The sequence below is a fragment of the Heloderma suspectum genome, chromosome 2, assembly GCF_057233095.1.
Source record: "Heloderma suspectum isolate Gila_16-S chromosome 2, 16-S_ref, whole genome shotgun sequence".
Classification (NCBI taxonomy): Eukaryota; Metazoa; Chordata; class Lepidosauria; order Squamata; family Helodermatidae; genus Heloderma; species Heloderma suspectum.
Window position 1 is genome coordinate 379,858,363 of NC_139459.1, and position 27,106 is coordinate 379,885,468.

Below are 27,106 nucleotides of genomic sequence, written 5' to 3' on the forward strand. Positions count from 1 at the left end.
CCTTTTGCTCCTCGGGCTTGCTGGCCACCTGATTTTTTAAAAACAGAAAATGGGAAAATGTGTCTTCTAAGTTAGGGCATGGGATCAATGTGTCAGTCTGTGGTGTGTCTTTTTATTATTAATAATAATAATTATTATTATTATACTTTATTCCTTGGGGTTGTGCATAACAAAAACAAGTGTTTGTCTGGATGATCTCAGAGTAATGTGGGAGACAAATGCGCCATGAAATGTTTTTATTTTTAAATGAATTCTAGTTGACAAGATTTCATATCATCATCAGATATCATTCATATCACATGGCATTCCTCAATGGCCTACCACATAATGCAATGAACATATGAAGGTTGTGGTTGTTGCTTGGAATTTGTTGTCTGAAAGAGCAAGCAATGTAGCATCTCTGTTTTTATCAGGAACAGAACCATTTGAAAGGATTATTCCCTTTGGATAAATATATTTATGTATTACAATTATTTCTGGATGGATTTTTTTTCTACTGGGATAAAAGAGATGATGTTTCTCCTAAGTGAGGGCATAATGTCAATGTGTCAGTCTGTGGTGTTGTTTGATTCTTGGGGGTTGTGCATAACACAAATGAGTGGGTGTCTGGATTATTTCAGATGGGGGGAATATTCAGGAGTGACATACAAATGTTTTTGTTCTTTGTTCTTTTCATTTGAATGATGTCCAAATTATCTTCAGAGATCTATATGGCATTCCTGAATAGCCTACACCACAGTACAATGAACATATGAAGGTTGAAGTTGTTGCTTGGTATTTGCTGTCTGAAAGAGCAAGTCCTGTAGCATCTCTGTTTTAATCAGGAACAAGATTAAACCAAAGGATTGTTTCTTTTTGAGAAATGTATTCATGCTTAACAATTATCTATATATCACCTTTCAGTCTAAGCACCTAGCAAAGTGGTCTACAAGTAAGACAACAATACATCCATAGAAACCACTGAAAACCATATTAAAAATAGCATGTCTTGCAGGGTGGTTGATGGCAGAAAGCCCTGTGGGGGAAGGGAGGGACAGTCTAAAAGGATCAGGGGTCTGAGGGGATTTTTTCCCGACTTCCTTCTGGTCTCCAAATGAAGACATATATTTGAATAATGCATCTGATTGTCATTCAGTGATGAGGGGAGTATAGCAGAAGATGGTCTGGTGGCCCTGAGCAAAATGGCTGGTCCCTGAGGTGATCAAGAGAAGGATCAGAAACTCCATCTGCAAAACTGCTCAGCCTTGTCAGCCAGGCAAGAGTCAGTAGAGAGACCCTGTTGGCTTCTTGTGCCTCCTGATCCCTGCTGGGCTGGAGGCTGGAGTGAGGCTCTCTGCCCCTCTGCAATGTTGATGATGCTGCAACATAGGTGAGACCAGACCACCAGTTCCCTCCCCTTCAGTGGCTCCAGGCAGGCACAAACAGGGAGGTGCTTGGACACTGCCACTCAGGTCCCTCATTCAAAACTACTCTTGGTGCCCTACAGAAATTCCTTATCCAGGGGTGGGCAACTCATGGCCCTCCAGATGTTTACATTTACAACACCCATCAGCATTGGCCAACATCACCACTGGTGAGGAATGATGGGAGTTGCCAGCCATAACATTTGGAGGGTCATACAACTTCGCAACCCATTTCCTAATACATAGTTTTTATTTACATTTTTAAAAGGTACCCACTGGTCACAATAGTGCATCTATCAGTCTTTGTCTAAAACAGGTAAGTGAACAATTGCTAGTGGGATGTGATGCCAGAAGGTTATTTTTTTTTTCTAGGGTTCCCCCTCCTTGCATGGAAGGCCTCCCTCTATTTTTGGATCTACCTGCAACAGGTTGCAGATCTGTTCCATAATTCTTTTGCCTCCATCCGAACATGTGATTCTTATCCACACTGTAGTGGGGGTGGAATTCTTCCTCATCTCTAACTCTGTTAAGATGCCATCTTTAGTTTTCAGGAAGAGATGCTCCTTTCTATTCAGATCTGGCCACAGTACAATAATGTAGCACTTGGGAATAAAGATAAAGCCCAGTAACCCAGCACTTGAGGAAAAGATAGAGAAGACCTGCACGGCCACCATGTATTTCCCCTTCGTGCTCAGGTAGGTGGGCACAAAGGAGACCCAAACACTGCAAAAGACTAGCATACTGAAGGTGATCAACTTAGCTTCATTGAACGCCCCAGGCAGATTTCTAGCTAGGAAAGCCACCATCAAGCAGGTGGCAGCCAGGAAGCCCATGTAGCCAAGGGCAGTATAAAACATGGCGACAGAGCCTTCATTGCATTCCAGGGTAATCTGCCCAGGCTGGGAGTGCATGTCAGAGTCAGGGAAGGGTGGAGAGATGCCCAGCCAGATGGAGCAGATGACAATTTGGACACTGGAACAAGAAATTACAATGGAGTTGGCAAGACTCCTCCGCATCCATCTCTTCACCTTGTTCCCTGGCTTTGTGCACAGAAAGGCCAGCATCACAGTGATCGTTTTGGCTAACACAGATGTGACAGCCACTGAGAAGATGATGCTGAAGGCTGTTTGTCGGAGAAGGCAGGTCACTTCCCTTGGACGGCCAATGAACAGGAAGGAGGACCAAAAGGAAAGCAGGAGGGAGACAAGGAGAATGTAGGAGAGGTTCCGGTTGTTGGCTTTGATTATTGGTGTTTCTGAGTATTTAATGAAGATTCCTAACACAGATGCTGTGATTAAAGACAAGAAGAGTGCAAAGGAAGCCAGGATGATCCCCAAAGGTTCTCCATAGGAGAGGAAGGTGATATCCTTGGGGACACATTGATCATGGGCCTTGTTTGGATGTTGATCTTCTGGACACTTGGTGCAATGGTCTGCATCTGAAAAGAAGGGGTGACGTCAGCGTCATTAATATCAGTCATACATCCAGAACCTGCTGTGTTCTATTCCATTTGGAAGAGAGATGGGGACATGGAAGAGGTCAACAAACAACAATGTGTAATAGAGGGCAGAGAGAGAGAGAAAGAGAGAGAGAGAACTTCCCTGGTAGAGGACCTGCTTTCTGATCAGTAGGTTCCACCCATGGCCTCATCACCAAAGAAGGGTCTCAGGTCATTGGGGTAGGAACCCTGGATCTGAGAGACGTAAGTGAGCTGATGCCAGCCTGTGTAAAATAGTCAATACTGAGCTTGAGGGATTTTTGTGTTGACTTGGAATAAAAGTAGCTTCCTGTGTTGTTCAAATATGAATACGCAAGTGTGATAAGCCAAACATTGTTCAGGAGAGTCTCTGTGTTATCCTATTTTTATCTTCAGCATATCCCTGCGGGGTATGTTAGGCTAAGTGACAGCAAATGGCTAATTCCAATGAACTCCTCTTAAGTTTCCTACACAAGGTAGGAATCCTTCATAAAGCCTTCTTATCTTACACATTCATAGAAGGTTTTGTTAAATGGTTTTAAATGAATAGAAGGGAGAATTAAAACAGAGTAGGGGAAAGTATTAGGCGGATGCAAATATTTGCCCAAGAGAAGGCCCACACCTTTGAGGTCACCCACCTTCTTGAATGGAGATTGTCCCTTCCGCACATGGAGCACAAGCATAGCAGCAAGGTGGCTTTCCTTCCTGAATCTCTTTGGCATATCCGGGGCAGCAGCTCTTGACGCATCTGGAACGAGGCATGGTCTAGCAAAAAAGAGAAGCAGCACAAAGAAAAAAAGATGTATTTGTCTCTCTGGAAATGAATCATAGAGTTGTGAAAGGACACCACAGACTCTGTAGTCCTAGTGACTCGAAGTGACCTCAGGCCTTTGTTTCGTATCTGCCTGGGGTGTGGGGGATTTGTTTTTGTTTTTGTTTTTTTGCACTATTTTTGCATGACACCATGGCAGGGAAACCTCTTTGGTTTGTGTGTTTGTTTTAACCCTCATATCCCACCTTTTATATACATGTCTGAAGACACTGTACAGAAAGATGCAAGGTATAATATCAAAGTATACTAAAATACAGTCCTAGAATAACAGAAATTACAAACAGCAGCAATAAAACAGCAGCCATGAAACTAGTTCCTGTGAGATTGCAATCCTTATATTACATATAAAACAGCTTGGTTTGCTACTGCTTCGAAACAGTTAACTGTGCAGATGATATATTAACTTGAATCTTGGTTTCTGTTGTTATTGCATCATGTCTTAAGCTTTGTTGTTTGTAATGGCTTTTAGTCATATGCAATAAAATGTTTGTGAGAGAGTGAGTGAACAGCCATAAAACAAAGCAATGAAGAGCAGCAGTAAAACATGCCAATACATCTGGACTTTGATTATTCACAATAGGAAGGGTAAAGATTATTTGTAGAAATGTTTACATTCCTCCAGCAGAGTTGTCATTATGGAATAGTCTAGTGAGTCTTCTGGAAACTTTCTTATTATGCTACCCTGGCACTGATCTTCTAATATGTGGAGATTTTAATCCTCATATAGGTGTAGGATTCAAATCTGAAGGCAGTCAAATTTTCATGTACATGGAGGATATTTTTCCACTGGGCTATTGCTCACTGGATGAGACCTGAAACTGTAGTGGTCAGGAACTACTGAAGATTTTCTATAAACATCCATTAATGGGCGTATGTGGAACTTAACTGGATAAATCTGATGGATACTTTCAATTTTGAGCTCTAGAGGTGGGAGTGTGGTAAACTTGTTGTTGTTGTTGTTCAGTCGTTCAGTCGTGTCCGACTCTTCGTGACCCCATGGACCATAGCACGCCAGTTACGTAACTACATAGTTACGTAGCCTATCACAGGGGCGTTTTTTTTTTTTTTTTACTTTTCTTTTAATGGCAGCGGCGGCAGCCGGTCTAAAGACCGGCTGCCGCCCCCACCCCTGACAAAGACCTGTCGAACTGCCGCCGGGACCCGCCGCCGGGAGCGACATTCGTGAAAGCTAAGTCCCATTCCGGGGGGGGCGAGGGGCGGGGGGGGTGGAGAATTTCTCCCTGAACAACCTTCGGAGGACTGAATGCGTTGGCGCTCAGCCCCCCGAAGTTTCGGGGAGAAATTCTCCCCCATCCCTAGGTAGGAGAAGTCTGATCTCATGTAGAGGAGAAGCTACAAACCTTGGAAGTTACTCCAGAATTGACCCCTGTAACAACTTAAGAAACCCAAAGAATGATTTCTCACATGACCAATGGTAAAGCCTCAGGTGAGGATATGGTACCACCAGAATTATTTAAAGCAAACTCAGATCAGTGGGCACCTATTCTAGCAAGACAGTTTTCCCTTATTAACTCTTCAGGATGGATGCTCCAGGGATTGAAAAACAGTATTGTCTTCCCCTTTTGCAAAAAAGGTGACAAAACAAGCTCCGGTAATTATAGACCTATTAGTTTATTAGACATTGACTCTAAACTTGAGATTCCTACTGAATAGGTTATTAGAATGGGCAGAGATCAATCAGATAATCCATCCTGAACAAGCTGGCTTTACGATGGGAGTCAGAACAACAGATCAGTGTTTTATTTTGCAACATCTAATTCAGACGTTGGTCCATGAGCCCTCAAAATCTATGTTTGCCACTTTCATTAGCATTCATTTTGGTAAACAGGACCAGACTATGGGATAAATTGCAGGCCACCAATACTGACAGGAGACTTCTCATTTTAATTCAACAGCTGTATACCCATACTAGTATGCAGGTACACACAGACTCTCTGGGTACTTTATCTGAAAAGATCACAACTCTCAGAGGGATAAGACAGGGGTGCTTGTTAGCACCCTTTTTATTCAGTTTTTACATTAATAATACCGTGGATGAACTCTCTTCCCCCTCCCCCCCCCGTCTGTAGGAGTATGAAAAAACTCTGTCCTCTTATATACAGATGATATGGTCTTCTTATCCTTACACAGATAAGGATGTGTAGCTTATTGAAAAAGCTGGGAACTTATTGTAGAACTGAATGTCTTAAAATTAATTATGATAAAATTAAAATTATGGTGTTTGCCAAAAGACCCCAAAGACATAAATTGTCCCTCAATAATCATTGTATTGCACAATGCTCATCATTCAAGTATTTGGGTATACATTTCCCCCAGGATCTGTCCTGGAAGGCACACAAACAGACTATTATCTTGGCTGCTTCTAGACTGGCAAAAGTTTGCTATAGCTTCTTTAAAATGATGGGAGGCCAACTGATGTGCCCAGCAGTGAAAATATTCGAGCAGAAGCTCTTAGCACAAATTCTGCATGGCACAGAAATTTGGGAGTGGGCAAAACAGACTATCTGGAGGTTATACAGAATAAATTTCTAAGAATTTATGTATGTATTTATTGATTTGATTTCTATACCGCCCAATGCCCAAAGCATTCTTCATGCTTAAGTGGGGCTACCATCAATATCTGTTAGAGTGAACACAGCTATTTGCTTTTATCTAAAATGACTGATTAACATGCCTGACCACTAATTCGCGAAACAGTGCTATCTAAAACAGAAGAGCGGGCATGGCTGAACTTCCTCCTGTTTTGAAAACATGGCCCATTTCTCTCTTTCACTGGCTTCCTTTCAGCTAAATAAGTCTAAGGTTAAAATGAGAGATGAGCTATCCTTGAAAAATGCTACTAAAGATGCTGGAACTATTCAGTAAACAGGAGTTAACAGGTGCTACAATCTTTACCAAGGATTAATTCTTAATTCCTTCACTCACTGAGAGCTAAGGAAGTTATTTACAGAATTATGCTTCCAGACTATGCCTTCAGCATATCTGGATGAGAGGTAATGTATTGGCCCAGGCCTGTAACCAAGTTACCTGAAGTGTTAGAGGGGCCTCGAGATCCATAATGCTTTCCTTACGTTCATTACTGGTGCAATTCCCTTGCTAGCAGGCTTCTGAGCATGTGAGATGCGTCAAAGGCCAATACATTCCACACTAATGAGCCAGAAAGCCTTGTCAAGATGTGCCTGAGAAGCAAAGTTTGTTTGTGTTAAAGCTGCAGGTGGCTGTGCTGAGAAAGTTTTCTTCTGACCAAGCACCGCTAGTCTATGCTGGGCATGAATGTTAGGGGGTGCTTGCTGCTGCCATGCTGCCTCTCTGCTAACATGTATGGTATAAAACCCATTGTACCCCGTGGCTCTGGGTTCAGAGAAGCTGTCTGATCCAACCATTGTGATGATTGTACTCAATAAAGTACTCCTTGTAAGTAAACCTGGATCTGATTTATCACTATCTTGGCACCTTTAACCTAAGAGTCCAAAGCCCACGGCCGGGGTAATACAGGCATACAAATATTCCTACAACCCAACACCTTTGTATCTGTAGGGCTCCACAAACAGAGGATATCATGAGAGAGAGAGAGAGAGAGAGAGAGAGAGAGAGAGCTGTATGCCAGTCCTAGGAAAAGATTTCTTGCACCTTTGCTGAGAGGAATGTTTGACAGAATTTGGCTGAGCAGGTGTATCAGCTACTGGTACATATGGATTCTTCTGTAACTCATCAAGTTGCCTTATTTGCAGAGGCTGCTAAAAAGATGAGAGCAAGGGTCCAAAAACCTGTTGCTGTAGATTGTGCACATGATGAACTGACTGGAGTGGCTTGTTCAGTCTTGTTCTTTCTGTGATTGTCTCTCTTTAGTTGCTGTTGTGGCAAAATTGTGAGAACCTATGGTTATATACCATCAAATCAACTGATTGACTGACATATACAATAAAATGTTTGGGTGCGAGTGACTGAGCAGCCATAAAATAGAGCACCTGAAGGACCTAATAAATTGTTGTTGTTGTTGTTGTTGTTTTAAAGTTTTAGGTGCAGGTTTAAAATGTGTGGGGGGGTAGCCTTTTTAGGGAGGCAACAGCATAATCTTGGCAACACAACTAGAAACACCCCTCTCTTCTTTGTGTGATGTTTTTGCTCCTCAGTGGCAGAGCAGACAGAAAAGAATGTCAAAGAGGGAGAAATAGCATGAGGAGGACTGTTTCGGGTGTGTGTTGCGTGATCTGCAAGTGAGCTATGCATTACAATGCTGGTAAAAAATAAAATAAAACCTCATGTAGAGCAGCCCCAGGTGAAACAAAATAAGGAGGAAGAAACAGTAGGAAAACATGGGGTGGTTTTTAAATAGAAGATGCCATCATCTGGACTGACACCTCACCCCACCCAGCCAACCATTTCTTTGGGTCAGGCAGGGCAATTGCACAATAAAAGCTTTATCTGGAAGCACCTTTGAAATCCAGATGTATTTATCTCATTTGTTTAGGGAGCGATCCTATGCCAATAGGGATGGCGGAGCATTGCGCCACGGATCTCAGTGAGGCCGAATGCCAGTGCATTCGGGCCCCCAAAATCCATGGCAGAACGAAGCCCCCGCCACCCCAACCCACAAACGGAGCGCGAAATGGAGCACTTGCCTGCTGCCGTCCGTGCCGACTTGCGAATGGCGACCGCCCTGTGGCCACCATTCACTTCTTCATCATAGCCGTGATAGGCTATGTAAATACTTATGTAGCCTATCATGACTAATGCAGGGATGCCTTTTGCATCCCTGTGGAGGCCGTGATAGGCTATGTAAGTATTTATGTAGGCTATCACGTCAGGCAAAAAAACAACAACGCATATGCAAATGGCGGCAGCTACAACAGCTGCCATTTGCGTTCTCTATTTTTCTCCATTTTATCCAATGTAAATATTTACGTAGGCTATTATGGCAAAAAAAAGGTGAATGCAAATAGCATAGTGGGCATTATTTGCATTCCTTTTTTCCCTTCCGTATTAGCCTACGTAAATATTTACGTAAGATAAAATGGCGAAAAATAGGGAACGCAAATGGCAGCTGCCGTAGCCGCTGCCATTTGCATACACTTTTTTTTGGTGTATGTGTGTTACTTGATAGGCTACATAAATAGTTACGTAGCCTATCATGGCAGCCTTGCTGGACGCAAATGGCGGGTCGCCATTTGTGTCTGCAGCAGCCCGTCCTGCGGAGTATGGCTGCAGATGGCTCCGGCCAGCTGCTCCATGGAGCCACTGCGGAGTGGAGCCAGCCAGGCAGGATTCCGGGGGGGAGGACCGGATCACCTCTCCACCCACCGCGAATCAGATCCACAAAAAGGTGCGTGACATTCGTACATCCCTAATGGCCACTAGTCAGCAGCTAGCTGGCCATAGGATATCTGGTTTTCCGGGACCTGATCTCGAAGCCCGCACTCTGAGGTTGGTTCCTGGAGAACAAACTTTCCCCCACTTCTGTGCCTCAGGCAGCGTGGAAAAGCCCCATGTTCCCTGTTTGCAAGAGGAGCACGGAGCAGCCAAAACAGGGTGTTCCAGGGAGCATTCCGGGGAGGGGAAGGCGGAAATGCTGGTACGACACATCCTATGTGTCATCCAGCAGCCTTCTCCGCCACTCTGCCCTCCCGCAGCTGGACAGCTGAAAATGGCTGACTAGTCACAAATGCAGGGCGGAGAAGTGCAGAGGGAACGATCCCCTCAGTGCTTCTCCGGCCCTGCACTAGATGGGCGGTCACCTCCAAGTTCAGAGGCGGCCACCTATCTCCACAAGATTGCACCCATAATGTGTTTCGTAGCCACCATTTAAGGCCAGGGACTTTCAAAGGCAACTTACAATACAAAAGAGTAAAAGCAACAAACGAGAAAGCCACCTTCCATGCCAAGACTCACAAAGCAGTATGGAGTACATATAATTTCACAGGTTCAGGGTGGGGAAAAATCCCACTGTGAATCAGATCTGTGTACATAAGAATGGATGGTTTTGATTTGTGTTTTCTATTGTTATCATGCCTTTTTGCCCCCTAATAATTCCCTGACATGGCTAGGGGTGTATGAAACCCACTTAGCGTTCCGGTCTGGGCATCCATGGGGTGGGGGGAGGTGATCCAGCCAGCTCCACTCCGTGGCGGGTCCACAGAGCCGCCAGCCAGGCCTGTCCACAGCCGGACATCTGTCCGCTGCCAGGCAGCGGCCGCAAATGGCGTCCGACGTGGGGGACGCCATTTGCGTCCCTGCTCTTTTCAGTGATAGGCTATGTAAATATTTACATAACCTATCACGGAAAAGAGTAGGGATGCAAATGGCAGCGGATGGACGGCAGCAGAGGATGCACCCAGACCGGCCGGAACAAGGTAGGGTCTGTCCGGGGAGGATTTCGGGGGGGAGAGTAGTCCCTTCCTCCATGGACTCCAGGTGACTGGATTCTAAAGAATCCGTCCTCATTGGAATCCATGGCGGATTTCTCCGCCATCCCTAGACATGTCTCACACAGATTTAAAACCATATATAAAATCACAGAATAAATCAAATTAAACAAATAAATCAAGCAGAAACGAACAAGTGCACTTAAAAAATCCCATCGGAATGACCAAAAGGATCCTTGGACTTCTTACTTGATGCTAATGGTGGACTGAGCTATCCCAGGATGATGCCACACAACAAGATACCTTCCTGCAGATGGTTACCAGCCAAACCTCACATGGTTGTGCTAATTGGAGGAGGCCTCATCATTTGTTCTAAGAGAACACATACAGGAGTCATACGGAAGACGTCCCTTGTACTACCCTGGCCCTAGATTGTGCAGTGCTTCAATTGTTTCAGCACCTTGATGTGCATCCTGAAGTTGACTGGTAGCCAGTGAAGCGCTTCTAAAATACATGTGATGCTGTCTTTATGATCTGCCCCAGTGCCCACCTCAACTGTCTTCCAAGAAAGCCCCATCTGGTACCTCCAAGCTTCCAGTCTGATCTTTGGAGTACTCCATTTTAGAGTAACTTGAGACCTCCTGTACTATTGCACTGCAGAGCATGGTGGCAAGGAGAAAGTATGAGAGTCTGAGTGTGGATGGAGACCTGGATGGGTTTGCTGCTAATGTTGCTCCATCTGAACAGGATTATGGCATACTGGAGATGTGTGTAAAGCCACAGACATTATCTGCTATATAAATGGCATTGGAGAGACAGACAGGCGAGAGATAGGAAAGAATGAGACATGGAGGTCCAAGTGGCGAAGTTTGAGGTGGACCAAGACAAGCTTTGGGAGATATTAAGCTGTCTCAAGGATGTATTTCTTTCTTTATTTGATGATTTATAAACCACTACTGTCTGGACCTGTCCGTGCAAGTAAGAGCGTACCAACTGTAGAACAATGCCCATAGTTCCCAGCTCATGGCAACGATCCAGAAGACTATTGTGGTCAAGGGTATCAAAAGCCACTGAGAGTTCTAGAAAGATCAACAGGGCTGTACTAACTCTCCTACAAGAGGTCAGCCACCAGGGTGACCAAAGGTGATTCTGTCCCCAAAGCAGGCCTTAACCCAGACTGAAATGGGGTGAGATAATCAGTATCCTCCAAGAACATCTACAATTGCCCAGCCACCACCCTCTCAAGCACCTTACCCAGGACGGGGGTATTAGTGACGGGGGTATTAGTTCATTCATATAAACCTCAGGGGAGGGTTTTCTCAGGGGGGACACCACCACCTCCCTCAAGGTGGCAGGCACCACTCCATCATGCAAAGACACATTCACCACTTCTGAGATCTACTCCGCCAGCCCCTCCTTGCCAGCTCAGATAAGGTAATAGTGCATAGAATTGTATTGGAAGTCTCACATGTAATATTCAACATATTATTAGAATTTAACACATCAGTAAGGTGACACAAATAATTTCCCCTACCCCGTTAAAATGCCTGGGCAGCACAATGGCTTCTGGTTTCATGGTGAGCTTTATGTCTGTGAATGTCTGTCTATGTATACTCCCAATTTTCACTCTACCCTTTTGGTTATTGAAAGATAGCACCCAATTCACGATATCAAAGTCAGGTTCCAGCTCCCCATTCTCATCCAAATACAATCCCTCCATGGAAGTATTAGAAAGCCATCCTTCTCTTAAGAAAGCGTGAAACTAGAACAAGAGAGAAAACAAACAGCATTTAGAAAACATGGAAGCAGATTCAATAATTTAGTCGTTCTCACTTGGAGCTCTAATCCTCTACAAAATGGGGCCAATGCACGTCCCATCTAAACTCAGAGTGGATGACAGTCTCCTTCTTTTTTCAGTCACAGATGAGATACCTTCTTGAGTGTCCTTTCTACTTCAGCATTTTGGGGAAGTCCAGGGTCATGGATCACTGCCTTGTTGTGGCGAAGGGGCTTCCGTAACTCAGTGAAGCCATAAGCTATGCCGTGCAGGGCCACCCAAGACGGACAGGGTGCTGACAAAATGTGGTCCACTGGAGAAGGAAATGGCAACCCACTCCAGTATTCTTGTATCCACATCTGTGGATGTGTCTGGTGGTGAAAAGAAAATCCGATGCTGTAAAGAAAAATATTGTTTAGGAACCTGGAATGTCAGATCAATGAATCAAGGTAAGCTGGAGGTGGTCAAACATGAGATGGCAAGATTGAACATCGACATCTTGGGAATCAGCGAACTAAAATGGACAGGCATGGGCGAATTTAATTCAGGTGACCATCATATCTACTATTGTGGGCAAGAATCCCTTAGAAGAAATGGAGTAGCACTCATAGTCAACAAAAGGGTGGGAAAAGCAGTACTGGGGTACAATCTCAAAAATGACAGAATGATCTCAGTACGAATCCAAGGCAAACCATTCAACATCACAGTAATTCAAGTCGATGCCCCAACCACTGAGGCCGAAGAAGCTGAGGTTGATCGGTTCTACGAAGACCTACAACACCTTCTAGAACTAACACCAAAAAAAGACGTCCTCTTCATCATAGGGGATTGGAATGCTAAAGTAGGAAGTCAAGAAATCACCAGGATAACAGGCAGGCATGGCCTTGGTGTACAAAATGAAGCAGGACAAAAGCTAATAGAGTTTTGCCAAGAGAACATGCTGATCATAGCAAACACTCTTTTCCAACAGCACAAGGTGCGACTCTACACATGGACGTCACCAGATGGTCAATATCGAAATCAGATTGATTATGTCCTTTGCAGCCAAAGATGGAGAAGCTCCATACAGTCAGTCAAAACAAGACCTGGAGCTGACTGTGGCTCAGATCATGAGCTGCTTCTTGCAAAATTTCGGCTTAAATTGAAGAACGTCGGGAAAACCACTAAACCATTCATGTATGACCTAAATCATATCCCTGATGAATATACAGTGGAGGTGAGGAATAGATTTCAGGGATTAGACCTGATAGACAGAGTGCCTGAGGAACTATGGACGGAGGTCCGTAACATTGTTCAGGAGGCAGCAACGAAATCCATCCCAAAGAAAAAGAAATGCAAGAAAGCCAAGTGGCTGTCTGATGAGGCTTTACAAGTAGCTCACGAAAGAAGGGAAGTGAAAAGCAAGGGAGAAAGGGGAAGATATACCCAACTGAATGCAGAGTTCCAGAGAATAGCAAGGAGAGACAAGAAGGCCTTCTTAAGTGAACAATGCAAAGAAATCGAGGAAAACAACTGAATGGGAAAGACTAGAGATCTCTTCAAGAAAATTAGAGATCTCAAGGGAACGTTTTGTGCAAAGATGGGCATGATAAAGGACAAAGAAGGCAGGGACCTAACAGAAGCAGATGAGATTAAGAAGAGGTGGCAAGAATACACAGAAGAACTATACAGGAAAGATCTGAATGTCCCTGATAGCCATGATAGTGCGGTCACTGAACTTGAGCCGGACATCCTCGAGAGTGAAGTCAAGTGGGCCTTAGGAAGCATTAGTAACAATAAAGCTAGCGGAGATGACAGTATTCCAGCCGAGCTATTTAAAATACTAAAAGATGATGCTGTTAAAGTGCTGCATTCAATATGCCAACAAATCTGGAACACTCAACAGTGGCCACAAGACTGGAAAAGGTCAGTTTACATTCCAATTCCAAAGAAGGGCAATGCCAAAGAGTGTTCAAACTACCGCACCATTGCGCTCATTTCACATGCCAGCAAGGTGATGCTCAAAATCCTACAAGCTAGGCTTCAGCAGTATGCGAACCGAGAACTACCGGAAGTACAAGCTGGGTTTAGAAGAGGCAGAGGAACTAGAGATCAAATCGCCAACATTCGCTGCATCATGGAGAAAGCAAGAGAATTCCAGAAAAACATCTATTTCTGCTTCATTGACTACGCTAAAGCCTTTGATTGTGTAGATCACAACAAACTGTGGCAAATTCTTAAAGTGATGGGAGTACCAGACCACCTTACCTGTCTCCTGAGAAACCTGTACGAGGGTCAAGAAGCAACAGTAAGAACCGGACATGGAACAACCGCGTGGTTCAAAATTGGGAAAGGAGTACGACAAGGCTGCATATTGTCACCCTGCTTATTTAACTTATATGCAGAGTACATCATGAGAAATGCCGGGTTGGATGAATCAAAGGTCGGAATTAAGATTGCTGGGAGAATTATCAACAACCTCCGATATGCAGACGATACCACCCTAATGGCAGAAAGCGAAGAGGATCTCAAGAGCCTCTTGTTGAGGGTGAAAGAGGAGAGTGCAAAAGCTGGTTTGAAACTCAACATTAAAAAAACGAAGATCATGGCATCTGGCCCCATCACTTCCTGGCATATAGAAGGGGAAGAAATGGAAGCAGTGACAGATTTTACTTTCTTGGGCTCCAAGATCACCGCAGACGGTGACTGTAGCCATGAAATTAAAAGACGCTTGCTCCTTGGGAGGAAAGCTATGACAAACCTAGACAGCATAGTAAGAAGCAGAGACATCACCTTGCCGACAAAGGTCCGTCTAATCAAAGCTATGGTTTTCCCAGTAGTAATGTATGGCTGTGAGAGCTGGACTATAAGGAAGGCTGAGCGCCGAAGAATTGATGCTTTCGAACTGTGGTGCTGGAGAAGACTCTTACGAGTCCCCTGGACTGCAAGGAGGTCAGATCAGTCCATCCTAAAGGAAATCAACCCTGAGTGCTCATTGGAAGGACAGATAATGAAGCTGAAGCTCCAGTATTTTGGCCACCTAATGCGAAGAGAAAACTCCCTGGAAAAGACCCTGATGCTGGGAAAGACTGAAGGCAAAAGGAGAAGGGGACGGCAGAGGATGAGATGGCTAGATAGCATCACGGATGCAATGAATATGAACTTGAGCACGCTCCGGGAGAGAGCGCAGGACAGGAAGGCCTGGCGTGCTATGGTCCATGGGGTCACGAAGAGTCGGACACGACTGAACGACTGAACAACAGGATCATTAATCTGCACCTTCTCGAACCTGGTAGCCACCTTCTCCAACCAGGTCTCCAACCTGGTCGCCTTCTCCAACCTGGTGCCTCCAGACATTTTGGACTACAGCTTCCATCCTACTTACTGGACCAAAATAGACAGCAGTGCACTCAGGGTTCTTGTTGTTGGTTTTTTGGAGGACCAAGTGAAACCACAAGCACCATCTGCTGTAACACACTCAGTTTTTGCCTCTTGACATGAATGGAATAAAGAAATCAATCTAATAACAGCTTGCCTCTTTGGATTACCTGTGAGTAAAGCAAAAGGATGCTCCAAGGCACATCTAGATCTTGGGACAAAATGGGAAGGGTTTTTTGAACTTGGGGAAATAGTTGTTTAGTCTATGCTAATGTTTGTTGCTTCTGTTACTGCTATTTATTAATGTCAATAAATACTCTTGTTTGGTAATAATTTGGGGATGTTTTGTGCAGCTACCCAGACATCCAGATCTTCGGCAAGCTGCTGTAGTGGGTGGTTGCAGGTAGGGATGTACAGATCCCCTTACCTGGGGTCCCTGGGGGGTCCGCATGTGGCAGGAGGCGATCCGGTCCTCCCCGCAGAATCCTCCCTGGTCGGCTCCGCTCCAGAGTCGGACACGACTGAACGACTGAACAACAACAACAAGGTAATGCTCAAGATCTTGCAAGGTGGACTCCAGCAATTCATGGAACGAGAATTGCCAGATGTACAAGCTGGGTTTAGAAAAGGCAGAGGAACTAGAGACCAAATTGTCGATATCCGCTGGATAATGGAGAAAGCCAGGGAGTTTCAGAAAAACATCTATTTCTGTTTTATTGACTATTCTAAAGCCTTTGAGTGTGTGGATCATAACAAATTGTGGCAAGTTCTTGGTGGTCTGGGGATACCAAGTCATCTTGTCTGCTTCCTGAGGAATTTGTATAACAACCAAGTAGCAACGGTAAGAACAGACCATGGAACAACGGACTGGTTTAAGATTGGGAAAGGAGTACGGCAGGGTAGTATACTCTTACCTTACCTATTCAACCTGTATGCAGAACACATCATGGGATGTGCTCGGCTTGATGAAGCCAAGGCTGGAGTTCAAATCGCTGGAAGAAACATTAACAATCTCCGATATGCAGATGATACCACTTTGATGGCTGAAAGTGAGAAGGAGCTGAGGAACCTCATGACGAGGGTGAAAGAAGAAAGTGCAAAAGCTGGGTTGCAGTTCAACCTCAAAAAAACCAAGATTATGGCAACCAGCTGGATTGATAACTGGCAAATAGAGGGAGAAAATGTGGAGGCAGTGACAGACTTTGTCTTTCTAGGCGCAAAGATTACTGCAGATGCTGACTGCAGCCAGGAAATCAGAAGACGTTTACTTCTTGGGAGGACAGCAATGACAAATCTTGATAAAATAGTGAAGAGCAGAGACATCACACTGACAACAAAGGTCCGCATAGTTCAAGCAATGGTATTCCCCATAGTAACCTATGGCTGCGAGAGCTGGACCATAAGGAAAGCTGTGCGAAGGAAGATGGATGCTTTTGAACTGTGGTGCTGGAGGAAAATTCTGAGAGTGCCTTGGACTGCAAGAAGATCAAACCATTCCATACTCCAGGAAAGAAAGCCAGACTGCTCACTTGAGGGAAGGATATTAAAGGCAAAACTGAAGTACTTTGGCCACATCATGAGAAGACAGGATACCCTGGAGAAGATGCTGATGCTAGGGAAAGTGGAAGGCAAAAGGAAGAGGGGCCAACCAAGGGCAAGATGGATGGATGATATTCTGGAGGTGACGGACTCGACCTTGGGGGAGCTGGGGGTGGCAACGGCTGACAGGAAACTCTGGCGTGGGCTCGTCCATGAAGTCACGAAGAGTCGGAAGCGACTGAATGAATAAACAACAACAAATTTTCACTTCCCGATATTTTAGCTTTGGTTTTTTAAAAGTGTATTTTAAATCTCTGGATTGCTGCTAGTTTTTGTTCTGAGTGTACCAGAAAATTGTGGTTTTAAGCTTTCGTGTTTTATATTGTTTTATGCCGCGCTTTGTGGTTTTAATTTTTGTGAGCCACGGAGAGAGCTTTTCCTATTGGGTGGTATAGAAGCAAGCAAGCAAGCAAGCAAGCAAGCAAGCAAACAAACAAACAAAGAAACAAACAAGGAAAGGAAGGAAGGAAGGAAGGAAGGAAGAAAGAAAGAAAGAAAGAAAGAAAGAAAGAAAGAAAGAAAGAAAGAAAATTGGTCTGGGTCACTGCCATATCTTCTGACCCAAGGGTTATATGAGCAAGGAGAAAGAAAGGACAGACTCAACCAGAGAGAGCTCCCCTGTCTGAGACAACCCTTGCATAGATGGGCCCTTCCTCAATAGGGTAGCCTATGAAATAGGACCAACAGAGAGAGAGAGATGGGGATAGGGGTGGACGAAAGTCCCTTACCTGTCCTCAAAGGACGTTCGCGGTGGGGGGGAGGTGCTTCGCTGGTCCCCCAACGAAGTTCCGGCCGGGGGGGAGGCTTCCCGCCTTGCCCCAGCTGAAATTCAGGCCGGGGAGGAGGCTTCCCGCCTCGCCCGGCCGCGAACGCGAAAGTTAAAAAAAAATGCCCCCTGATAGGCTACGTGACAATTCACGTAGCCTATCACGGCTAAATCTGCAAAGTCAGCCGTGATAGGCTACGTCAATCGTCACGTAGCCTATCACGGGTGACTTAAAAAAAAAAAAAGCGCGTACGCTAATGGCGGCCCCCATAGGGAGCCGCCATTCGTGTTCCTTATTTAGTCGCTGTAGTCTACGTAAATGTTTACGTAGACTACGGCGAAAATAAGGGCAACGCAAATAGCGTTGCTCTTATTTTCGCTGTAGTCTACGTAAACATTTACGTAGACTACAGCGACCAAATAAGGAACAGGAATGGCGGCTCCCTATGGGGGCCGCCATTATCCGTACACACTTTTTTTTTTTTTTTAAAGTCACCCGTGATAGGCTACGTGACGATTGACGTAGCCTATCACGGCTGACTTTGCAAATCTAGCCGTGATAGGCTACGTTAATCGTCACGTAGCCTATCAGGGGGCTTTTTTTTTTTTTTCTTTTATTGCAATGGCGATAAACCGGCTTCCGCTCCCGCCCCGCTTGAACACCCGCCGAACCGCCGGCTGGACCCGCCGCCGGGAGGGACATTCGGCGAAGGTAAGTCCCGTCCCAGGGGGGTGCGGGGGGCGGGGGGGGTTCGGAGGATTTCTCCCCAAAACTTGTTCGGGGGGCTGAACACGTTGGCGCTCAGCTCCCCAAAGTTTCGGGGAGAAATTCTCTGCCAACCCTAGATGGGGAAGAGTGTCCAGCTTCAGCTAAGAAGGCTGGATCGTGGATCTGCCCTCATCTGGTCTGAGCAGAAGCTCATTTGTCCCAAAATGCTTGCCTGAAAAGAAAACATATGAATATAAGAACATAAGAAGTTCTATGCTGGATCAGACCAAGGATCCATCTAGTCCATAATTCTGTTCACACACTGGCCAACCAGCTGATGACCAGGAACCAACAAGCAGGGCAACACAGCACCCTCCCGCCCATGTTCCCCAGAAACTGATGTAAACAGGCTCACTGCCTCTGGTACTGGAGGTAGCACATAGCTAGGAGCCATTGGACTAGGAGCCATTGGTAGCCTTTTCCACCAGGAATGTGCCCTTTTAAAGCCATCCAAATTGGTGGCCATCACTACATGCTATGGTAGCGAATTCCATAGTTTCACTATGTGCTATGTGGAGAAGTTCTTCCTTTTCTCTGTCCTGAATCTCCCACCAATCAGCTTCATAGCATGACCCCGGGACTGATATGATGCCTCCCATTGCCCTGCTTTTTTCCAAGCTAAAGTGTTCAGCAACAAAAAGGCCCTCCTCCTGGTGGTTTCCAAGCAGATACCAAACCCAAGTGGGCCCCTCTGGAGGGCCTCTGCCTAAGACAGCAGTGATCAAGCAGGATGATAAGGAAGAAGGCATGTCCTCAAGCGTCCTGGTCCCAAGTTGTTCTTGGCTTAACAGTTCCTTAACAAACCTCAACAAACCTCAGGCCTGGTATCAAATAGGCATTGTGCAATGCTTTCAGCAGAATGGTCTATGAACCTGGTCCTACATACGGAATGCAGCCTGTCTAGAGCAGGCTACCAAGCTATCTCTCAGACACAGAAACCACTCACCAATGCACTAGGAATGATTATGAGCACATTACATCTCCACACCACATCTTTCACCACTATGGTGGTGTTGCAAAATAAAAACACAATTACCTGCCATGGCTGCAGCTTTTGATGTTTCAGCCTGTCCCATCCACCCACCATCATCTGCTTTGGTCGGGATAAATATGCAGCGTTTAAAGCATGGGCCACTGCTTGAACACTGTTGTAGGCACTGAAGCTGTCTTGGGACAGGGCCCTCTCAACCTCCTCCAGGGGCAGAGTCCTCAGTTTCTCTTTCTCTGTGCATCTTTTCTAGCTTCTCTTGGAAAACACATGGCTTGAAGACAAACAATCAAAGGATTGATCCCAAAACAGACGCAGAGGAGAGGTAAACGGTTGATAGTAATCATATTTTGTCCTTTTTTGTGTAGTCACTTTGAAGGTCCAAGAACCATGGATGAACTTGAAATCACCAAGATAAACGAACAGGTTGAAGTCAATGTCTTGAAAAGTTGTTGTGATCCAGACTTTTGCTCCATTTTCTTTCTTTGCAAGCATTCTTTGCATATTGATAACCGGTTGAAATACATATTGAGTATCTGCATACAATACAACTACATTGACTTGTCTCCACGCAACAGATAATTTACTCTCATGTCTGATTCTTATATGTAGTCTTTGTGAGAAGGCCACACAAATTCCACTCCGGGTCAACAGAGGTGTCATGGCTCTCATGAACCTGTCTCCATTGTCATTGTCTGGAGCAAAGAGACCGATCCAAGTCCATCCGAAAAACAGGAGCAATTGGACAATCCCCTGGTACTGGGTTTCTTCCCTTGGCCCCATCCGGTGGACAAAAGGGAACTGACTTCTATCATTCAGAACATGACTAGCAACACCATAACTGATCTAGTGAGGAAAGGAAGAAACTGGTACTTTGCCCTGATTTGTTTTCAGGATAAGGTCAGATTTGTATTAACCTGAAATCATTAACAAAAATGGGGGTGGAGGTCTAAAATATCCAAAGGATCCTTCGTGATGCTTCCATTCTTTGTGTGATTTGCTCAAAGAGGTACAGTGGGGTCCTTGACAGTGTGGGGACAAGACACATAAGCAAACCTACCCCATATAAAAAGTGCACCCCAAAGGCAATGCTTTTCTTTTCCCCATGGGAGTAAATTGAAACCTTGCAGTTATTCCAAGTACCATAGAGTAGGGGTGTATGAACCCACTCACTGATCTGCCTGGGGGGTGCACAGGGCGGTGGCATTCCATTCCTCCCCCTGGAATCCTCCCCAGCTGGCTCCGCTCCACAGCAACTTCACGGAGCCACTGGCCGGGCCCATCTGCAGCCTGACCTCTCTCTGCTGCCCTGCCGGTGGGAGGACGCAAATGGCGTCCAGCATAGCAGACGCCATTTGCGTCCATGGTCTTTTCGTGACAGGCTATGTAAATATTTAGGTAGCCTATCACATAAAGACCAGGGATGCAAATGGCATCCGCTATGCCGGACGCCATTTGCATCTGCACGCCAACAGCAGACACAAGGATTCAGCGGACAGACCCAGACCCAGCTGGTGCCAAATAGGGTCTTTCTGGGACCAAGCTTGCAGGAGAGTGAGGGGGAATGGTCTGTTCTGCCATGGACTCCGGGGGGCTGGATTTTAAGGAATCCGGCCTCATTGGAGTCGGTGGCAGAATTCTCCGCCACCCCTACTGTAGAGCAGTTCATTTCAGGACACCACAAGATAAAGGTTCATCCTGCTCCCTGCCATGAGTTAGCTCAGCATAAGGGGAATATGTAAGCCCCCCTCCCAAGCATGTTCCAGATTCTGTTTCTGAGACACACTGGAGCCTTTTTCAGGAATCACTAGGGATGGCGGAGAATTTCTACCCGAAACTTTGGGGGGCCGAGTGCCAACGTGTTCGGCCCCCCGAACAAGTTTCGGGGAGAAATTCTCTGCACCCCCCCGCACCCCCCCCCCGGGATGGGACTTACCTTTGCTGAATGTCCCTCCTGGCGGCGGGTCCGGCCGGTGGTTCGGCGGGTGTTCATGTGGGGCGGGAGCGGCAGCTGGTCTTTCGACCGGCTGCCGCCCCCGCCATTCCAATAAAAGAAAAAAAAATGCCCCCGTGATAGGCTACGTGACGATTAGCGTAGCCTATCATGGCTAGATTTGCAAAGTCAGCCGTGATAGGCTACATAAATCGTAACGTAGCCTATCACGGGTGACTTAAAAAAAAAAAAAAGCGCGTACGGATAATGGCGGCCCCCATAGGGAGCCGCCGTTCCCGTTCCTTATTTGGTCGCTGTAGTCTACGTAAAGATTTACGTAGACTACAGCGACCAAATAAGGAACGCGAATGGCGGCTCCCTATGGGGGCCGCCATTAGCGTACGCGCTTTTTTTTTTTTAAGTCACCCGTGATAGGCTACGTGATGATTAACGTAGCCTATCATGGCTGAATTTGCAGATCTAGCCGTGATAGGCTACGTTAATCGACACGTAGCCTATCACGGGGGCGTTTTTTTTTTTAAAAAAAGAAACTTTGGAGTTCGCGGCCAGGCGAGGCGGGAAGCCTCCTCCCTGGTCTGAATTTTGGCCAGGCGAGGTGGGAAGCCTCCCCCCCCGGCCTGAACTTCGCGGGGGGAGCAGCGAAGCACCTCCCCCCCACCGCGAACAAGCTTCGACGACAGGTAAGTGACTTTCGTCCACCCCTACGAATCACAGAGAACAAGGGGCAACATGAGCAGAAATGATAGCAGGTCCGTGCCTCTAGCTCAAGGGTAGGCAACTTCATGGGTCTGGTGGGTACACTGCCATCCCTCCAATGGTGGAGTGGCTGCACCCCTCCAATAAGACCACATATGGCCACAGGACCCCAATCCCCGAGTGCTGGGAACATGTTGTGCAGGGAGAGAGCGTGTTAATTCCCAGTAGAATTGGGCTTCCTTCAGGCCGCCAATGAACTGATTGGCACACTTTCCAGCGCCCAATTTCAACCACCATGAAGGCATCCACAACAATTGCCAGGGAAGATGTATATGGCCTGCAGGCTGCTTCTTGCCCACCCCTGCTTTAGCAACACCTGTATCATCATGTGGCCTGTGCCGATTTCCCTCTGTTCAAGTGCTGGCTTTGCTTCACTTCCATTCAATCACAGCCGAAAAGTAGGGATGGAGGAGAATTCCGCCACGGACTCCAATGAGGCTGGATTCTTAGAATCCACCCCCCTGGAGTCTGTGGCCAAACGGACCACCCCACCCTTTCACCCCATGAAGTCCGACCTGGCCGGATCCTACCTGGCAGGCTGTCACCACCAGCTCAGGATCTGGCTGGGTCCGTCCGCTGCCCCGTGCAGTTGTAAAATGGCATCTGGCATAGCGCATGCCGTTTGCATCCTCCCTTTGGCCATGATAGGCTACGTAAAGATTTGCATAACCTATCACGGCAAAAAGGGAAGGATGCCAATGGCATCCGCTACACCATTTGCGTACCTCCCTTTGGCTGTGATAGACTATGGAAAGATTTACGTAGCCTACCACAGCCAAAGGGAAGAACACAAATGGCATCCGCTTTGCCGGCACCATTTCCATCCATAGAGCAGCTGCGGCTGAAAGTCCGGCAGCGGCCAGCCCTGGCCGGCGGCTTGGTGGACTCGCCGTGGAGCGGAGCAGGCCAGGGAAGATTCCAGGGGAGAGGACCAGATCTCCTCCCTGCCCCCGTGGACCCCCAGCAGACAGAGGTAGGTGGGGCCTGTACACCCCTACCAAAAAGAGAGAAGCAGGAATGGATAGGGTTGGGGGCTGGGCCCCTCTGAGCCCATGAGGTCTTGGCAAGCACCCCCCCCCCATGCTGATACCTCATTATGGTCCCCCTTCAGCTGCACATTTTGCTGCCTTGGGTCCCATTCAACAGTGTCACCACGGTCACCACTCACCTCCAATATACCCTCCAGTGGACCTGCTTCCCCAGTGGACAGAGATGCTTTGGAATGGAGTCCAAACTGACAGACGCCAGCACCCATTGAAATGCAGCTGGCCTCCTGTCCTCTCCCCATTCATACCTGTGGGATCTTGTAGATGCCTGTCATGACTGAAATCAGGATGGAGAGGTCAGATTCAACCCCTTCAACAAGGACAAGCGGGTTATTCCTTCTCCCACAGTTGTAATTCGGAAGATTGCTTTCCCCACCCGTAAGCAGGTGTAGCATGGCATAGGAAGTGGTTCTTCCATAATAATGGCTCTCATAGATGTTGTAGCCCAAGGTGATGTTGGGCAAGAGCCTGGGATTCTGATTGATCTCCTGGATGGCAAACAAGAAGGACAAGCTGTGCCAGTACCGCAGACGTACACGACTGGAAAACAATAATAGAAATTAAAAGAGATGTGTCACACCATCATCCTTCATGCAAATAAAACAAGATGTCACTTTCTTTCTTTTTTAAATCTATAGCCCTTTTCATGCTTTCCAAATCTCAGTGTAAGGATTCTCTAGAGCAATATGGGGTATGGGGAGTTTGAAGTTTAAGGGGTAAGAGATGGTTCTTATAGGGGGATTAATGCTGATGTGTAATGGGGCAAAGAGGGGAGTAAAATCTCTATTAGAAGCTTGCTAGATATCACATAGAAACTGATAAGAGATGTCATGTCACAGTTGGAATGTTATCAACTGTCTCTTCCCTATAAGGAAACTGGGTAAAAGTTAGGGATGTCAGAGAATTTCACCACGAATTTCACCACGACTTTCACCAGGACGGGACTTTCCTTTGGCGAATCGCCCTGGCGGCAGTGGCTCCAGCAGCGGTTCGGCGGCGGTTCGGCCGCAGTTCGGCGGCCGCGGCTGCGGCGGCCGGTCTTCCGACCGGCTGCCACCGCCGCCATTTCCAGTTAAAAAAAAAAAAACGTGATAGGCTATGTAAAGATTTATGTAGCCTATCATGGCTAGATTTTTTAAAAATACCGTGATAGGCTACGTAAATGTTTACGCCGCCATTTGCGTTCCTTATTTTGGCACGTCTAGTCTTCGTAAACATTTACGTAGACTATGGCGAAAATAAGGAGAATGCAAATAGCGCGGGTTTTTTTTTTACTCAGCTGTGATAGCCTACGTAAACATTTACATAGCTTATCACGGCTGACTGCAGGGACGCAAATGGGGGCGGCTACTGCTGCTGCCATTTGCGTTCCCAGCCGGCCGGGGTTTGCAGCGGGAGGGACAGGGCACCTCCTCCCTGGCCAGAATTTTTTTTGGGGGGATGGAGCGCCTCCCCCCCACCGCGAATCAAATTTCGTAAAAGGTAAGTGACTTTCATAAAGGTAAAGGATCATAGAAAAGAGGATTTTCTACTGTACTGTAGATTTATGCAATTTTCTACATATCTACTGTAGATTTATGCTACATAAATCTCAGTGTAAGGATTGGGTACAGTATGGGGAGTTTAAAGTTTAAGGGGTAAGAGATGGTTCTTATAGGGGGATTAATGCTGATATGTAATGGGGCAAGTAGGGAAGCAAAATCTACTGTATTGGAAGCTTGCTAGATGTCATATAGAAACTGATAAGAGATGTCATGTCATTTGGAAGGTTATCAACTGTCTCTCCCTATAGGGAAACTGGGTAAAAGGTAAGGGATCATAGAAAAGAACACGTTGTAGTTTGGGATTTTCCTGTCTGGAAATAAAGGGAAGAAAAAAGGAGCTGCCAACCACATGAAAGCAGAACTAAGTCACAAACAACATGATGCAGATATTGGGGAGAGAACTTTGGGAAAAAGTTGGACTTTCTGGGTACAGGATGACCTATAATGTAACATGCACCAATAGGTATAAAGATTGTAGAATATGTATTAAGAAGGAGGTCACTAAGTTTGGAAGAGTATTAAAGTCCATGCGTAATGGGACAGGGGGTCTTTGTCCTGGTTACACGGCCTCTAAGGAAGTCCTGTATTGTAATAAAAGTTCCAAATCTTTGCCAGAAAAAGGAGGATCCGCTTGTTGGTAAAGTACAGGTGTGAGTGGTAGGCATACAGATGCAGGATGTGTGAGTATGGCTTTGCTCGGCTGAAATTTCGCACATGTATTAAACTTTTTCTTTCTTTATCTTTCTTTAATAAATGCATTTTGTTTATGTCCTTGTCTTAGTCCTTATTTGTACAATTTAAATAAATCTGAGTGAATGTGAACACTCTATCTCAGTCCCCAAAGGAACATCACCTACATCCTCAGGACCAAGCTGAGGCTGCTTAAAGTGTGCCTTTAAGTGTGCCAATGCCAGGGACTAGGACTGTGGACCGCTTTGGCCCGAGGCCCAAAGCCCGACTCGAAGCGGGCTGCTTTGGGTCACTTTGTGCCCTTTCTGAGGTGAAGCGGAGGGGGCATGAAGTGACCCAGAGCAGGTCAGGGGCTTGCTGAAGCACTCGGTGAGCTTTGGAGATTCGGCCCCAGACCCAGCCCCCCCAGGTTCCTTATTTTGGACCTGAGCTGCCTTCTCCCCCGCCACTGCCCTCACCGCCTTCTCCGCCTTCTCTGCCACGGCACTGCTGCTGCTGCCTTCACTGTCACCGCATTCACTTCCTCTGCCTTGTCCGCCGCCACCCACCGCCATCTCCTGAGGCCTGGACACGTGGCGACTCATCTTCTTCCAGGGAGTCTCCATTTTTAAAATGGCAACTCCCTGAAAGTTGCCAGGCATCCTGGCCTGGTGTTCAATGGGGTTTACTCCCAAGTAAGTGGTATAGGATTACAAACTACTCTCTTCTTAAAGGAGTAAATGACAGCCAAATAGGGATGGTGGAGAATTTCTCCCTGAAACTTCGGGGGGCCGAGCGCCAACGTGTTCGGCCCCCCGAACAAGTTTTGGGGAGAAATCCTCTGAACCCCCCCGCCCCCCGTACCCCCCCGGGACGGGACTTACCTTCACCGAATGTCCCTCCCGGTGGTGGGTCTGGCCGGCGGTTCGGCGGGTGTTCGAGCGGGGCGGGAGCGGCAGCCGGTCTTTCGACCGGCTGCCACCACCGCCATTGCAATCAAAGAAAAAAAAACATGCCCCCTGATAGGCTACGTGACGATTCACGTAGCCTATCACGGCTAGATTTGCAAAGTCAGCCGTGATAGGCTACGTCAATCGTCACGTAGCCTATCATGGGTGACTTAAAAAAAAAAAAAAAACTCGTACGGATAATGGCGGCCCCCATAGGGAGCCGCCATTCCTGTTCCTTATTTGGTCGCTGTAGTCTACGTAAATGTTTACGTAGACTACGGCGAAAATAAGGGCAACGCTATTTGCGTTGCCCTTCTTTTCGCCGTAGTCTACGTAAACATTTACGTAGACTACAGCGACCAAATAAGGAACAGGAATGGCGGCTCCCTATGGGGGCCGCCATTACCGTACACACTTTTTTTTTTTTTAAGTCACCTGTGATAGGCTACGTGACGATTGACGTAGCCTATCACGGCTGACTTTGCAGATCTAGCCGTGATAGGCTAGGTGAATCGTCACGTAGCCTATCAGGGGGCGTTGTTTTTTATTTAAAAAAACTTTCGCGTTCGCGGCCGGGCCAGGCGGGAAGCCTCCCTGGCCTGAATTTCGGCCGGGGCGAGGCAGGAAGCCTCCCCCCCTGGCCTGAACTTCGCGGGGGGAGCAGCGAAGCGCCTCCCCCCCACCGCGAACGTCCTTCGACAACAGGTAAGGGACTTTCGTCCACCCCTACAGCCAAACTAAAGTTTTTCTGCTCCTCTGTCATTTGGGGGCGCAGAGAGAGGACTGTAACTTTTGTATAAACACCTTTAAAAAAACAACAAAAAAAAAGGCTCTTT

At 46.6% G+C, this 27,106-nt stretch overlaps 1 protein-coding gene across 1 annotated transcript; it reads right to left on the minus strand.

Annotated features, from left to right (window-relative positions):
- Positions 1-221: 221 nt before the first annotated feature.
- LOC146356349 (vomeronasal type-2 receptor 26-like) lies at positions 222-17,701 on the minus strand. Its single transcript, XM_084841101.1, has 5 exons — positions 17,557-17,701; positions 12,028-12,268; positions 11,630-11,857; positions 3,519-3,645; positions 222-2,841 (listed from the first exon to the last, which is right to left on the minus strand). Exons 2-5 carry the CDS (start codon positions 12,229-12,231, stop codon positions 1,772-1,774), a joined length of 1,629 nt encoding a protein of 542 aa, XP_084697227.1. The 5' UTR covers positions 12,232-12,268; positions 17,557-17,701; the 3' UTR covers positions 222-1,771.
- Positions 17,702-27,106: the final 9,405 nt, after the last annotated feature.